At 42.9% G+C, this 17,363-nt stretch overlaps 1 protein-coding gene across 1 annotated transcript in view; it reads right to left on the reverse strand.

Moving 5' to 3' along the window:
- LOC310862175 (DDB1- and CUL4-associated factor 1-like) overlaps window positions 1-17,006 on the reverse strand; it is a 92,225-nt gene extending 75,219 nt beyond the window's left edge. Inside the window, 4 exon segments of the mRNA XM_083769908.1 lie at window positions 8,604-8,677; window positions 9,090-9,166; window positions 9,960-10,077; window positions 16,812-17,006. Coding sequence (XP_083626034.1) covers window positions 8,604-8,677; window positions 9,090-9,166; window positions 9,960-10,072 — 264 coding nt within the window. The 5' untranslated portion in view covers window positions 10,073-10,077; window positions 16,812-17,006.
- Between the last annotated feature and the right edge of the window lie 357 nt (window positions 17,007-17,363).

The following is a 17,363-nucleotide window of genomic DNA, read 5'->3' on the forward strand; positions in this document are numbered from 1 at the left end:
GAACACAGTGTACACTTCCTTTAGTTTAACCAGAACACAGTGTACACTTCCTTTAGTTTAACCAGAACACAGTGTACACTTCCTTTAGTTTAAGCAGAACACAGTGTACACTTCCTTTAGTTTAACCAGAACACAGTGTACACTTCCTTTAGTTTAACCAGAACACAGTGTACACTTCCTTTAGTTTAACCAGAACACAGTGTACACTTCCTTTAGTTTAACCAGAACACAGTGTACACTTCCTTTAGTTTAACCAGAACACACATTTCCTTTAGTTTAACCAGAACACAGTGTACACTTCCTTTAGTTTAAGCAGAACACAGTGTACACTTCCTTTAGTTTAAGCAGAACACAGTGTACACTTCCTTTAGTTTAAGCAGAACACAGTGTACACTTCCTTTAGTTTAACCAGAACACAGTGTACACTTCCTTTAGTTTAACCAGAACACAGTGTACACTTCCTTTAGTTTAACCAGAACACAGTGTACACTTCCTTTAGTTTAAGCAGAACACAGTGTACACTTCCTTTAGTTTAACCAGAACACAGTGTACACTTCCTTTAGTTTAACCAGAACACAGTGTACACTTCCTTTAGTTTAACACAGAACACAGTGTACACTTCCTTTAGTTTAACCAGAACACAGTGTACACTTCCTTTAGTTTAACCAGAACACAGTGTACACTTCCTTTAGTTTAACCAGAACACAGTGTACACTTCCTTTAGTTTAACCAGAACACAGTGTACACTTCCTTTAGTTTAAGCAGAACACAGTGTACACTTCCTTTAGTTTAAGCAGAACACAGTGTACACTTCCTTTAGTTTAACCAGAACACAGTGTACACTTCCTTTAGTTTAACCAGAACACAGTGTACACTTCCTTTAGTTTAACCAGAACACAGTGTACACTTCCTTTAGTTTAAGCAGAACACAGTGTACACTTCCTTTAGTTTAACCAGAACACAGTGTACACTTCCTTTAGTTTAACCAGAACACAGTGTACACTTCCTTTAGTTTAACCAGAACACAGTGTACACTTCCTTTAGTTTAACCAGAACACAGTGTACACTTCCTTTAGTTTAACCAGAACACAGTGTACACTTCCTTTAGTTTAACCAGAACACAGTGTACACTTCCTTTAGTTTAAGCAGAACACAGTGTACACTTCCTTTAGTTTAACCAGAACACAGTGTACACTTCCTTTAGTTTAACCAGAACACAGTGTACACTTCCTTTAGTTTAACCAGAACACAGTGTACACTTCCTTTAGTTTAACCAGAACACAGTGTACACTTCCTTTAGTTTAACCAGAACACAGTGTACACTTCCTTTAGTTTAAGCAGAACACAGTGTACACTTCCTTTAGTTTAACCAGAACACAGTGTACACTTCCTTTAGTTTAACCAGAACACAGTGTACACTTCCTTTAGTTTAACCAGAACACAGTGTACACTTCCTTTAGTTTAACCAGAACACAGTGTACACTTCCTTTAGTTTAACCAGAACACAGTGTACACTTCCTTTAGTTTAACCAGAACACAGTGTACACTTCCTTTAGTTTAACCAGAACACAGTGTACACTTCCTTTAGTTTAAGCAGAACACAGTGTACACTTCCTTTAGTTTAACCAGAACACAGTGTACACTTCCTTTAGTTTAACCAGAACACAGTGTACACTTCCTTTAGTTTAAGCAGAACACAGTGTACACTTCCTTTAGTTTAAGCAGAACACAGTGTACACTTCCTTTAGTTTAACCAGAACACAGTGTACACTTCCTTTAGTTTACCAGAACACAGTGTACACTTCCTTTAGTTTAACCAGAACACAGTGTACACTTCCTTTAGTTTAAGCAGAACACAGTGTACACTTCCTTTAGTTTAACCAGAACACAGTGTACACTTCCTTTAGTTTAACCAGAACACAGTGTACACTTCCTTTAGTTTAACCAGAACACAGTGTACACTTCCTTTAGTTTAACCAGAACACAGTGTACACTTCCTTTAGTTTAAGCAGAACACAGTGTACACTTCCTTTAGTTTAACCAGAAAACAGTGTACACTTCCTTTAGTTTAAGCAGAACACAGTGTACACTTCCTTTAGTTTAACCAGAACACAGTGTACACTTCCTTTAGTTTAACCAGAACACAGTGTACACTTCCTTTAGTTTAACCAGAACACAGTGTACACTTCCTTTAGTTTAACCAGAACACAGTGTACACTTCCTTTAGTTTAACCAGAACACAGTGTACACTTCCTTTAGTTTAACCAGAACACACACTTCCTTTAGTTTAACCAGAACACAGTGTACACTTCCTTTAGTTTAACCAGAACACAGTGTACACTTCCTTTAGTTTAACCAGAACACAGTGTACACTTCCTTTAGTTTAAGCAGAACACAGTGTACACTTCCTTTAGTTTAACCAGAACACAGTGTACACTTCCTTTAGTTTAAGCAGAACACAGTGTACACTTCCTTTAGTTTAACCAGAACACAGTGTACACTTCCTTTAGTTTAAGCAGAACACAGTGTACACTTCCTTTAGTTTAAGCAGAACACAGTGTACACTTCCTTTAGTTTAACCAGAACACAGTGTACACTTCCTTTAGTTTAACCAGAACACAGTGTACACTTCCTTTAGTTTAACCAGAACACAGTGTACACTTCCTTTAGTTTAACCAGAACACAGTGTACACTTCCTTTAGTTTACCCAGAACACAGTGTACACTTCCTTTAGTTTAACCAGAACACAGTGTACACTTCCTTTAGTTTACCCAGAACACAGTGTACACTTCCTTTAGTTTAACACAGAACACAGTGTACACTTCCTTTAGTTTAACCAGAACACAGTGTACACTTCCTTTAGTTTAACCAGAACACAGTGTACACTTCCTTTAGTTTAACCAGAACACAGTGTACACTTCCTTTAGTTTACCCAGAACACAGTGTACACTTCCTTTAGTTTAAGCAGAACACAGTGTACACTTCCTTTAGTTTAAGCAGAACACAGTGTACACTTCCTTTAGTTTAACCAGAACACAGTGTACACTTCCTTTAGTTTAACCAGAACACAGTGTACACATCCTTTAGTTTAACCAGAACACAGTGTACACTTCCTTTAGTTTAAGCAGAACACAGTGTACACTTCCTTTAGTTTAACCAGAACACAGTGTACACTTCCTTTAGTTTAAGCAGAACACAGTGTACACTTCCTTTAGTTTAACCAGAACACAGTGTACACTTCCTTTAGTTTAACCAGAACACAGTGTACACTTCCTTTAGTTTACCCAGAACACAGTGTACACTTCCTTTAGTTTAACCAGAACACAGTGTACACTTCCTTTAGTTTAACCAGAACACAGTGTACACTTCCTTTAGTTTAACCAGAACACAGTGTACACTTCCTTTAGTTTAACCAGAACACAGTGTACACTTCCTTTAGTTTAACCAGAACACAGTGTACACTTCCTTTAGTTTAACCAGAACACACACTTCCTTTAGTTTAAGCAGAACACAGTGTACACTTCCTTTAGTTTAACCAGAACACAGTGTACACTTCCTTTAGTTTAACCAGAACACAGTGTACACTTCCTTTAGTTTAACCAGAACACAGTGTACACTTCCTTTAGTTTAACCAGAACACAGTGTACACTTCCTTTAGTTTAACCAGAACACACACTTCCTTTAGTTTAACCAGAACACAGTGTACACTTCCTTTAGTTTAACCAGAACACAGTGTACACTTCCTTTAGTTTAACCAGAACACAGTGTACACTTCCTTTAGTTTAACCAGAACACAGTGTACACTTCCTTTAGTTTAAGCAGAACACAGTGTACACTTCCTTTAGTTTAACCAGAACACAGTGTACACTTCCTTTAGTTTAACCAGAACACAGTGTACACTTCCTTTAGTTTAACCAGAACACAGTGTACACTTCCTTTAGTTTAACCAGAACACAGTGTACACTTCCTTTAGTTTAACCAGAACACAGTGTACACTTCCTTTAGTTTAACCAGAACACACATTTCCTTTAGTTTAACCAGACAGTGGCCTTGTGGTTAGAGTGTCCGCCCTGAAACTGGGAGGTCGGGGGTTCGATCCCCGGCCGGGTCATACCAAAGACTGTAAAAATGGGACCCAGTGCCTCCCTGCTTGGCACTCAGCATCAAAGGGTTGGATTGGGGGGTCAAATCTACTAATCAAATGATTCCCGAGCGCGGCGAACGCTGCAGCTCAGCGCTCCTTGGCTGCAGCTCAGCGCTCCTTGGCTGCAGCTCAGCGCTCCTTGGCTGCAGCTCAGCGCTCCTTGGCTGCAGCTCAGCGCTCCTTGGCTGCAGCTCAACGCTCCAAGAGATGGGTCAAATGCGGAGAACAAATTTCACTGCGGTAACGTGTGTGACAAATCGTATGACTTTGACTAACATACTTCCTTTAGAACATGTAGTAAATAAACATTTACAAAACATTCTACAAATACCTTCTAAATCATGACAGTTTTCTTGAATGTTTCTATGTCAGTGGTTCTCAAACACTTTCATGTCAACGACCGCCAAAAATATCTTAATTTGGCCGCCGGACCCCGATCTGAAAATATGTTTACAGAAAAATACATTTTCACGATTTTTCTAAAATATCAGATCCACAAGCTCGTAGCTCGTAGATCTGCTATTCTTCAAAAGCATAAAGTATAACGTAATGCTTTAAAACACCAAAAGGGGTTCCCGCTCTGAAGGGTTAATGCATGTAATGCGTGCCCCTCTGGACACTTTATCTAGTTCAGGTTGTGGCCTCCTGGTGGCGCTATAATAGGACAGGTCTCCACCAGGCCAGGTCAGGTTGTGGCCTCCTGGTGGCGCTATAATAGGACAGGTCTCCACCAGGCCAGGTCAGGTTGTGGCCTCCTGGTGGCGCTATAATAGGACAGGTCTCCACCAGGCCAGGTCAGGTTGTGGCCTCCTGGTGGCGCTATAATAGGACAGGTCTCCACCAGGCCAGGTCAGGTTGTGGCCTCCTGGTGGCGCTATAATAGGACAGGTCTCCACCAGGCCAGGTCAGGTTGTGGCCTCCTGGTGGCGCTATAATAGGACAGGTCTCCACCAGGCCAGGTCAGGTTGTGGCCTCCTGGTGGCGCTATAATAGGACAGGTCTCCACCAGGGCAGGTCAGGTTGTGGCCTCCTGGTGGCGCTATAATAGGACAGGTCTCCACCAGGCCAGGTCAGGTTGTGGCCTCCTGGTGGCGCTATAATAGGACAGGTCTCCACCAGGCCAGGTCAGGTTGTGGCCTCCTGGTGGCGCTATAATAGGACAGGTCTCCACCAGGCCAGGTCAGGTTGTGGCCTCCTGGTGGCGCTATAATAGGACAGGTCTCCACCAGGCCAGGTCAGGTTGTGGCCTCCTGGTGGCGCTATAATAGGACAGGTCTCCACCAGGCCAGGTCAGGTTGTGGCCTCCTGGTGGCGCTATAATAGGACAGGTCTCCACCAGGCCAGGTCAGGTTGTGGCCTCCTGGTGGCGCTATAATAGGACAGGTCTCCACCAGGCCAGGTCAGGTTGTGGCCTCCTGGTGGCGCTATAATAGGACAGGTCTCCACCAGGCCAGGTCAGGTTGTGGCCTCCTGGTGGCGCTATAATAGGACAGGTCTCCACCAGGCCAGGTCAGGTTGTGGCCTCCTGGTGGCGCTATAATAGGACAGGTCTCCACCAGGCCAGGTCAGGTTGTGGCCTCCTGGTGGCGCTATAATAGGACAGGTCTCCACCAGGCCAGGTCAGGTTGTGGCCTCCTGGTGGCGCTATAATAGGACAGGTCTCCACCAGGCCAGGTCAGGTTGTGGCCTCCTGGTGGCGCTATAATAGGACAGGTCTCCACCAGGCCAGGTCAGGTTGTGGCCTCCTGGTGGCGCTATAATAGGACAGGTCTCCACCAGGCCAGGTCAGGTTGTGGCCTCCTGGTGGCGCTATAATAGGACAGGTCTCCACCAGGCCAGGTCAGGTTGTGGCCTCCTGGTGGCGCTATAATAGGACAGGTCTCCACCAGGGCAGGTCAGGTTGTGGCCTCCTGGTGGCGCTATAATAGGACAGGTCTCCACCAGGGCAGGTCAGGTTGTGGCCTCCTGGTGGCGCTATAATAGGACAGGTCTCCACCAGGCCAGGTCAGGTTGTGGCCTCCTGGTGGCGCTATAATAGGACAGGTCTCCACCAGGCCAGGTCAGGTTGTGGCCTCCTGGTGGCGCTATAATAGGACAGGTCTCCACCAGGCCAGGTCAGGTTGTGGCCTCCTGGTGGCGCTATAATAGGACAGGTCTCCACCAGGCCAGGTCAGGTTGTGGCCTCCTGGTGGCGCTATAATAGGACAGGTCTCCACCAGGCCAGGTCAGGTTGTGGCCTCCTGGTGGCGCTATAATAGGACAGGTCTCCACCAGGCCAGGTCAGGTTGTGGCCTCCTGGTGGCGCTATAATAGGACAGGTCTCCACCAGGGCAGGTCAGGTTGTGGCCTCCTGGTGGCGCTATAATAGGACAGGTCTCCACCAGGCCAGGTCAGGTTGTGGCCTCCTGGTGGCGCTATAATAGGACAGGTCTCCACCAGGCCAGGTCAGGTTGTGGCCTCCTGGTGGCGCTATAATAGGACAGGTCTCCACCAGGCCAGGTCAGGTTGTGGCCTCCTGGTGGCGCTATAATAGGACAGGTCTCCACCAGGCCAGGTCAGGTTGTGGCCTCCTGGTGGCGCTATAATAGGACAGGTCTCCACCAGGCCAGGTCAGGTTGTGGCCTCCTGGTGGCGCTATAATAGGACAGGTCTCCACCAGGCCAGGTCAGGTTGTGGCCTCCTGGTGGCGCTATAATAGGACAGGTCTCCACCAGGCCAGGTCAGGTTGTGGCCTCCTGGTGGCGCTATAATAGGACAGGTCTCCACCAGGCCAGGTCAGGTTGTGGCCTCCTGGTGGCGCTATAATAGGACAGGTCTCCACCAGGCCAGGTCAGGTTGTGGCCTCCTGGTGGCGCTATAATAGGACAGGTCTCCACCAGGCCAGGTCAGGTTGTGGCCTCCTGGTGGCGCTATAATAGGACAGGTCTCCACCAGGCCAGGTCAGGTTGTGGCCTCCTGGTGGCGCTATAATAGGACAGGTCTCCACCAGGCCAGGTCAGGTTGTGGCCTCCTGGTGGCGCTATAATAGGACAGGTCTCCACCAGGCCAGGTCAGGTTGTGGCCTCCTGGTGGCGCTATAATAGGACAGGTCTCCACCAGGCCAGGTCAGGTTGTGGCCTCCTGGTGGCGCTATAATAGGACAGGTCTCCACCAGGCCAGGTCAGGTTGTGGCCTCCTGGTGGCGCTATAATAGGACAGGTCTCCACCAGGGCAGGTCAGGTTGTGGCCTCCTGGTGGCGCTATAATAGGACAGGTCTCCACCAGGGCAGGTCAGGTTGTGGCCTCCTGGTGGCGCTATAATAGGACAGGTCTCCACCAGGCCAGGTCAGGTTGTGGCCTCCTGGTGGCGCTATAATAGGACAGGTCTCCACCAGGCCAGGTCAGGTTGTGGCCTCCTGGTGGCGCTATAATAGGCCAGGTCTCCACCAGGCCAGGTCAGGTTGTGGCCTCCTGGTGGCGCTATAATAGGCCAGGTCTCCACCAGGCCAGGTCAGGTTGTGGCCTCCTGGTGGCGCTATAATAGGACAGGTCTCCACCAGGGCAGGTCAGGTTGTGGCCTCCTGGTGGCGCTATAATAGGACAGGTCTCCACCAGGCCAGGTCAGGTTGTGGCCTCCTGGTGGCGCTATAATAGGACAGGTCTCCACCAGGCCAGGTCAGGTTGTGGCCTCCTGGTGGCGCTATAATAGGACAGGTCTCCACCAGGCCAGGTCAGGTTGTGGCCTCCTGGTGGCGCTATAATAGGACAGGTCTCCACCAGGGCAGGTCAGCTTGTGGCCTCCTGGTGGCGCTATAATAGGACAGGTCTCCACCAGGCCAGGTCAGGTTGTGGCCTCCTGGTGGCGCTATAATAGGACAGGTCTCCACCAGGCCAGGTCAGGTTGTGGCCTCCTGGTGGCGCTATAATAGGCCAATGTGAAAAAGGTGCAATTTGTTCTTATGCCTTGGATGGCAATTGGTTGATTTGAGGCGTTTTGTTCCAAAAATGCGTTTTGCAAAAATCCACCAATGTGAAAAGGGTAAGATATATTCCTCAACTTATATATATTAGTAGGAAAGTGCGTGACAGATTTCACATACTGTAAATTGCACGCTGCATTCATGGTTTGAGGCATTTCGTTCAAAACGGGCCAATCCTGCAAACTTTGAAAGCCAATGTTAGCCAATTAGGATGGAATATGAAACATCGGACGGATCCGTCTTGAACACATGACTATAACTATATAGACATACTGTGTAACGATTTGCGGGATTTTTGGACAGGCCGTTCTGGAAAATCTGGCGACATGGACCGGGTTTGAGCGGTGCCGGAGACTAGATCTGTACACGGATGGACTTTGTTACTTTCTCAGCAATAACTCTCAAATTATAATGAGATCATCTTTATGTTCTCAACAACAATAACACTCATATCATATTGTAATGAGATATTAACGTTCATAACTTTGCTCCGTACTTACGGCGTTCATGAAGTCGTCGTTCTTGAAGAGAATCTTCAGCAGGTGTCCTAAAACGCATTCTGGATCTGCCCTCCCTGAAGACCAGAACAATATGATATATGATATGGATTTATTAACCTTAACCCATTCTGACCTGAGATCAGATTCATACGAGGTTTCCACTGGACACACACTGGTCTGATTAACCCATTCTGACCTGAGATCAGATTCATACGAGGTTTCCACTGGACAACACACTGGTCTGATTAAAGTCATCTGGCATATAGAATACGATATGTAATGAAGTCATTATATGACTCATTGTCATGCATATTCATTATGGTAATTTCTGTACCAGGATGTCATGAATATTAATTATGGTAATTATTGTGCCAGGATGTCATGAATATTAATGATGGTAATTATTGTACCAGGATGTCATGAATATGAATTATGGTAATTATTGTACCAGGATGTCATGAATATTAATTATGGTAATTATCGTACCAGGATGTCGGTCATCAAAGGGGTCCGGATCAGCTTTGTGGTATTCCTCAGTCTCCCTCTCCACCAGCTCAGAGATCCTATGAATATATGAATATATTACACATGATATATGAAATATGAGTTATACAATATATTACACATGATATATGAAATATGAGTTATACAATATATTACACATGATATATGAAATATGAGTTATACAATATATTAAGAACTATCTTGACAGAGAAAACCACCTAACTCCACTTGAGCTGTATTCGGGTAAAGTGGTGATAATATGAGACCAGATTTGACTGAGAGACTGCCATCGCGCACATTCCAGCTTTTCACCAGTGCCTTTGCACAGGCAGACTCTTCACATACTAGAGCATGTCTGAAATAAGTGTCAGAGCTGAAATTGACATGTAAATATGAAATAAATGCTTAAACATGTAGCTATTGTAATGTTAGAGACAACAGAAGACATGTAAATATGAAATAAATGCTTAAACATGTAGCTATTGTAATGTTAGAGTCCACAGAAGTGAACCTTTCAAGCTTGTTTTCTCAACTCGCTGTTTTCTGCAAGACATCGCTCTATAAGCCATATCTCCAGAACTGGAGGGTCAAACTGAACAACCAATATGTCAATTTGAAGCTATGATTCCCTGCTTTGATATGACATGAAAAAACAAAAATTCAAAAAAATCCAATGGCAGTCTCCCAGTCAAATTTGGTCTCATATAATGACACATGCAAGTATCTGATAATATACAAAGTCACAATACCAACTTTGATGAGGCAGTATTGCTTTGTTAAAAGAAATATAAGGTTTTCTTCAATTTCTGAAAAATGAAAAGTTGGATTTTCTCTGTTTATATTAACTCTTACTTGGTGAGGATGTCTTTGAGCTCAGCGGAGCTTCCCTGCTGCTCCTTCTCCCACTGCTCTAGAAGAGCTGTCAGCTCTGCCTTGGAGTCCACGCTGGCAGAGGCTGACGCCATGACACCTTTAAAACAATAAGATTTATGTTAACATACTGACGCCATGACACCTTTAAAACAATAAGATTTATATTAATAACATACTGACGCCATGACACCTTTAAAACAATACGATTTATATTAATAACATACTGACGCCATGACACCTTTAAAACAATAAGATTTATGTTAATAACATACTGACGCCATGACACCTTTAAAACAATACGATTTATATTAATAACATACTGACGCCATGACACCTTTAAAACAATAAGATTTATGTTAATAACATACTGACGCCATGACACCTTTAAAACAATAAGATTTATATTAATAACATACTGACGCCATGACACCTTTAAAACAATAAGATTTATATTAATAACATACTGACGCCATGACACCTTTAAAACAATAAGATTTATATTAATAACATACTGACGCCATGAAACCTTTAAAACAATAAGATTTATATTAATAACATACTGACGCCATGAAACCTTTAAAACAATAAGATTTATATTAACATACTGACGCCATGACACCTTTAAAACAATAAGATTTATATTAACATACTGACGCCATGACACCTTTAAAACAATAAGATTTATATTAATAACATACTGACGCCATGACACCTTTAAAACAATAAGATTTATAGTAATAACATACTGACGCCATGACACCTTTAAAACAATAAGATTTATGTTAACATACTGACGCCATGACACCTTTAAAACAATAAGATTTATGTTAATAACATACTGACGCCATGACACCTTTAAAACAATAAGATTTATATTAATAACATACTGACGCCATGACACCTTTAAAACAATAAGATTTATATTAATAACATACTGACGCCATGAAACCTTTAAAACAATAAGATTTATATTAACATACTGACGCCATGACACCTTTAAAACAATAAGATTTATATTAACATACTGACGCCATGACACCTTTAAAACAATAAGATTTATATTAATAACATACTGACGCCATGACACCTTTAAAACAATAAGATTTATAGTAATAACATACTGACGCCATGACACCTTTAAAACAATATGATTTATATTAATAACATACTGACGCCATGACACCTTTAAAACAATAAGATTTATATTAATAACATACTGACGCCATGACACCTTTAAAACAATAAGATTTATAGTAATAACATACTGACGCCATGACACCTTTAAAACAATAAGATTTATAGTAATAACATACTGACGCCATGACACCTTTAAAACAATAAGATTTATAGTAATAACATACTGACGCCATGACACCTTTAAAACAATAAGATTTATGTTAATAACATACTGACGCCATGACACCTTTAAAACAATAAGATTTATGTTAATAACATACTGACGCCCTGACACCTTTAAAACAATAAGATTTATATTAATAACATACTGACGCCATGACACCTTTAAAACAATAAGATTTATATTAATAACATACTGACGCCATGACACCTTTAAAACAATAAGATTTATATTAATAACATACTGACGCCATGACACCTTTAAAACAATAAGATTTATATTAATAACATACTGACGCCATGACACCTTTAAAACAATAAGATTTATGTTAACATACTGACGGCATGACAACTTTAAAACAATAAGATTTATATTAATAACATACTGACGCCATGAAACCTTTAAAACAATAAGATTTATATTAATAACATACTGACGCCATGACACCTTTAAAACAATACGATTTATATGAATAACATACTGACGCCATGACACCTTGACAGCTGCTGAAAGTTGGGGTACCATCAACAACCAATATAAAGCAAAATGTTCTAAATTTCATTATGCTTTAAGTAGCATGTGACATGTCAAACTAGGGGGTTTTCATGCTTCTGAATCCATTAGAATTTGGCCACTTGCCCAAATGTGCTGACGTCATGACATTTGTAATGACAGCTATGGCCGTCTTTAGCCCAAGGAGTGTTTTTTGTGCAAAACTAATGCTTGGAATGGATTCAGAATCATGAAAAACCCCTAGTTCGACATGTCACATGCTATAAGTATAATGAAATTTAGAACATTTTGCCATATATAGGTTGTTGATGGTACCCCATCTTTCAGCAGCTGTCAAACATTCCCCTATGGTGGTTGAATAGAAACCAATGTGGGATATGTTAGTATCCTTACTAGACACCTTTACAAACACATTGGTGAAGAAACGCCATGACAGTACCTGACGATACAACATTTATATTAAACAGAGGCTGACGCCATGGAAAAGTAATCACTAAGGAAACAACCCAATAAAACATACTCTCTCCCCATGCCTTCATGGTGGAGACAATAAAACATACTCTCTCCCCATGCCTTCATGGTGGAGACAATAAAACATACTCTCTCCCCATGCCTTCTGCCTGGTGGAGACAATAAAACATACTCTCTCCCCATGCCTTCATGGTGGAGACAATAAAACATACTCTCTCCCCATGCCTTCATGGTGGAGACAATAAAACATACTCTCTCCCCATGCCTTCTGCCTGGTGGAGACAATAAAACATACTCTCTCCCCATGCCTTCAGCCTGGTGGAGACAGTAAAACATACTCTCTCCCCATGCCTTCATGGTGGAGACAATAAAACATACTCTCTCCCAATGCCTTCATGGTGGAGACAATAAAACATACTCTCTCCCCATGCCTTCATGGTGGAGACAATAAAACATACTCTCTCCCCATGCCAGCTTCACATCACAACCAGTGTTTAGAGAGCCATCTAAACTAAAACCACCAGCTTCACATCACAACTAGATAATAATAATAATAATAATAATAAAACTTTATTTGTATAGCACCTTTCGTGACATGAAATGCAGCTCAAAGTGCTTTACAGAACAATGGAGAATAAAAGAAAAGCAAGGCAACGACATAAAAAAACAAGCAGTAATGCAGTACAGTGAGGACATGAAAAATAAAAAATACAAGATCAATTAAAGGCAATGTTGTAGAAGTGGGTCTTGAGCTGAGCTTTAAAAATGTCTACAGAGGCTGCCTGACGAAGGTACAGTGGGAGCTTGTTCCATGCCGACGGCCCGTAGAAGCAAAAAGCTGCTTCCCCATATTTTTGAGTTGCCATTTTTTTGGGAAAAGCGAGCAGGCCGGCGGTGGAAGACCTTAGGGGGCGGTTTGGGACATATTTAGGCAGGCAGTCAAGTAGGTAGGAAGGTGCGAGACCATTGAGAGCTTTATAGACAAGTAAAATAATTTTAAAATCAATCCTAAAAACAACCGGAAGCCAGTGCAGTGATGCCAAAACTGGAGTAATATGTTCTCTCATCTTAGTTCTGGTTAAAACTCTGGCTGCTGCATTTTGGACAAGTTGTAATCTGTCAGTTGTTTTCTTAGGCAGTCCTGAAAAAAGTGCATTGCAGTAAAAAGTAAAAAGTGCATTGCATAAAGTGCACCTCGGGTGCAGGTGTCCACCAGGGCCTCCTGGTGGCGCTATAATAAGCCAATGTGAAAAGGGTGCAATTTATTCTTATGCCTTGTATGGCAATTGGATGATTTGAGGCAATTTGATCCAAAAAAGATTCTTGCAAACATCCACCTGTTGGTGGCGCTATAACAGGCCAACAGGGTGGTATATATTCCTCAGCCTAGTAGGAACGTCTGTGAAAGATTTCACGTAAATTGCACGCTGCGTTCATGATTTTAGGCTTTTTGTTCAAAACGGGCCAATACCGTAAACTTTGAAAGCCAATGTTAGCCAATTAGGATGGAATATGAAATATGGGACGGATCAGTCTTGAACACATGACTATAGAGATACTGTGTAACGATTTGCGTGATTTCTGGACAGAATCTGAAGCAGTAGTATCAATTTTTTTTTTTTACAAATGTCAGCCTCCTGGTGGCGCTATAACAGGCTGTTCTGGAAAATATGGGGCAGAGGTTCATCGTTGGCATCCAGGGAGTGTGTGTGCAAAATTTGGCATCGACCGGGTTAACGGTGCCGGAGATTAGCTGTACACAGACGGACGGACGGACGGACGGACGGACGCACAAACGGACTGAGTGCAAAACATACTCTCTCCCCATTACATGCCTTTCGGCCTGGTGGAGAAAACCAGCGCGTTTACATCAAACAGCATCACACACATTCCATAGAGACAGAATACACACATGTTGGTCCAGGCTTCACTCAGAGGAGACTACTAGTGGGCACCAAAGGAAATGGCAGAGTGCCGCACTACGAGCTTGTAGGTCTACAATTTTTTGAAAAATCGAGAAAATGAGGGGCAAATCTTTTAATATATTATATTCTTTCAGAGCGAGTATTTAACAGGGGTCCCTGGAACAGCATATTTTCAGATGGGGGTCGGTGGCCAAATACAGATATTTTTGGGAGTCCTTGACGTGAAATAGTTTAAGAACGACCGATATAGAGCATCGCAGTCCCGCCCCCTTTCAGAACGGCGAGTGGCCCAGGAAATGATTCTCCATTAATTTTCTCCATAGGCTTTTCAAATGGTATTTATTTAAAGACGGTTACGCCGCGGACAAAGCCAACTCGGATCGTGACAAATCATGACAACAAACACAATATTTTGGGCCGATCAAATCATTAGAAAGAAGAAAATAAAAGGCAGGAGACAACACTATTTGTTTTGTTTTTCTTCTTATAAATTATTTGATGGGACCCAAAACATTGTGTTCATTGTCATGATTTGTCACGATCCGAGTTGTCTTTGTCCGCGGCGTAACCGTCTTTAAATAAATACTTTTTGAAAAGCCTATGAGGAAAATGAATGGAGAATCATTTCCTGGGCCACTCGCCGTTCTGAAAGGGGGCGGGACTGCGACACTCTATAGAAACTGTTAACCCATTTTGGGCGGGAACCCATTTTGGTATTAGCATCATGTCGTGCTTTAGCTATTGAAAAATAGCAGATCTACAAGCTCATAGCGCGCCACCGAGGGGCGCGCTACGAGCTTGTAGGTCTGCTATTTTTGAAAAATCGAAGAGCGACTGACATAGAACACATTTTTAGAATCTGATCTCAGGTCAGAATGGAAAACTGTCAGGATGTAGAAGACATTTTTAGAATCTGATCTCAGGTCAGAATGGCCTGGGTTAATGTTATTAATCTGTCACAATGAGCTGTGTCAGTGTGCCCGGTGTGTTGCCAGACCCGTTTATCCACTTCTGTTTGGGGCGTAAACCAAGTGGACCCTCATAGATGTTTAACTCTTACGGGTCCATTTGGTTTCATGTTACACTCTCAAGACTTACATTATTGTTAAACATCTGTTATTTTACTAGAATGAGAGAATGTTGAATAATTGTTATTTTGATCAACGTTTGCCTGTTTCAATACAGCATGGAACTGTGGACAGAATCTAAATCTAATCCAACAGGAATATTATTATAGTCTTGCCTCTGAGAGGCTAAATGTCACGGGCACAAACAAGGGACTAAATTATTTTCGCTCCTATGCCACCAACATGTGGAACGCCCTACCAACAGTCATTAAGACATGTGAATTCCGTGACTCCTTCAAAACCGCTGTAAAAGGGCACCTACGGACGGCTGCAATTCGAAACAGGCCCCCGGAAAATCAGAATCCCCCCCCCCCCCCCCCCACACCGCCCACCCCTTTTTCCCCCTCACTGTATATGTTTCTTTTCCCTTTTTACCTCCTTTATGACAAATTCCTGTTCTGTTCTTTGACTATATAGAAGTGTCTATTTGTACGTCTCGAAATGTTTTGATGAATTGAACAATGTGGACCCTGTTGTAAACAAGTGTAATGCTTAATTGGGTCGTCCACTCACAGTTAACAGTCTTTGTATTGAGTTTGTGCTTGAAATGTACTGTAATTATGCAAACTGTTAATACATATTTCAATCAATCAATCATCAAATGGTGGTCCGTGGCTCAACTGGGTCTGACTTTGAGAGGCTAAATGTCATCAAATGGTGGTCCGTGGCTCAGATGGGTCTGAGAGGCTAAATGTCATCAGATGGTGGTCCATGGCTCAGATGGGTCTGAGAGGCTAAATGTCATCAAATGGTGGTCCGTGGCTCAGATGGGTCTGAGAGGCTAAATGTCATCAGATGGTGGTCCATGGCTCAGATGGGTCTGAGAGGCTAAATGTCATCAGATGGTGGTCCGTGGCTCAGATGGGTCTGAGAGGCTAAATGTCTTCAAGAATCAAATGGCTCAAATGCTGAATAAATAAATAATGGACCTTAATGTGAAAAGGGTTGAAAACCTCAGTTTTGTGGCCAAATAAGCCAGTGTTCTCCATGAAGGTAGAGACAGACAGAGTCACAGACACAGAGTCACAGACAGACAGATGCCCAAGACAGTACCTCTCTCCTGTATCCCTAGCAGCACTAGCATCAGAGCAGGCTAGCCTGTTAGCATCATGCTAACTTTACCTTGTATTCCCCTCATAAGAACAGGCTATAGATGTTAGCATCAGGCTAACCATACCTTGTATTCGGGCTATAGCTGTTAGCATCATGGTAACTTTACCTTGTATTCCCCTCATAAGAACAGGCTATAGCTGTTATAGCATCATGCTAACATTACCTTGTTTCCCCTCACCAGAACAGGCTATAGCTGTTAGCATCATGCTAACATTACCTTGTTTCCCCTCACCAGAACAGGCTATAGCTGTTAGCATCATGCTAACATTACCTTGTTTCCCCTCACCAGAACAGGCTATAGCTGTTAGCATCATGCCAACCATACCTTGGCTCCTCTCAGGGCTGTGTGTGCCTCTTCAACGCCCGCCACTGAGGCCCTGTGTCCGGGGGAGCAGGTGTCCCAGTGTCCGTGGCCTGGTGCTCCTGCAGGCAGAGTGTTGACGGCTGTAGAGATGATAAATGTGTTGTTTTGTTTATTTGTTTATTATCATCATGGAAGGAAGCAGCTCGAGCTGCAGCACGTTCTGCGACTGCGCGTCACTGGCCAGGCGACGGACGGACGGAGGGTTGCCAGGTTTTAGGTTGTATTGTGACGGAAATAAGCGCAAAGCGAAGCCACTGCACAACAATAATAGTGAAATGTGATGTAATATTCGAAATATTTGAAAATAACAGATCTACAAGCTCACTACGCGTCACGAGTCACATCGTGTGACACGTCGTGAGCTTGTAGATCTGCTATTTCCATAAAATCTGGGGGAAAAGTGATTTGTCTTTTTGTTTTATGTTAAAAAATAATAATAATAATAATAATTGACTGTTGATTGTTGACTGTTTGTTGACGTGAAGATGTTTAAGCATTGATTTAAATAGATTT

Source organism: Protomyctophum parallelum, assembly GCF_964188405.1.
Source record: "Protomyctophum parallelum genome assembly, chromosome: 7".
NCBI lineage: Eukaryota > Metazoa > Chordata > Actinopteri > Myctophiformes > Myctophidae > Protomyctophum > Protomyctophum parallelum.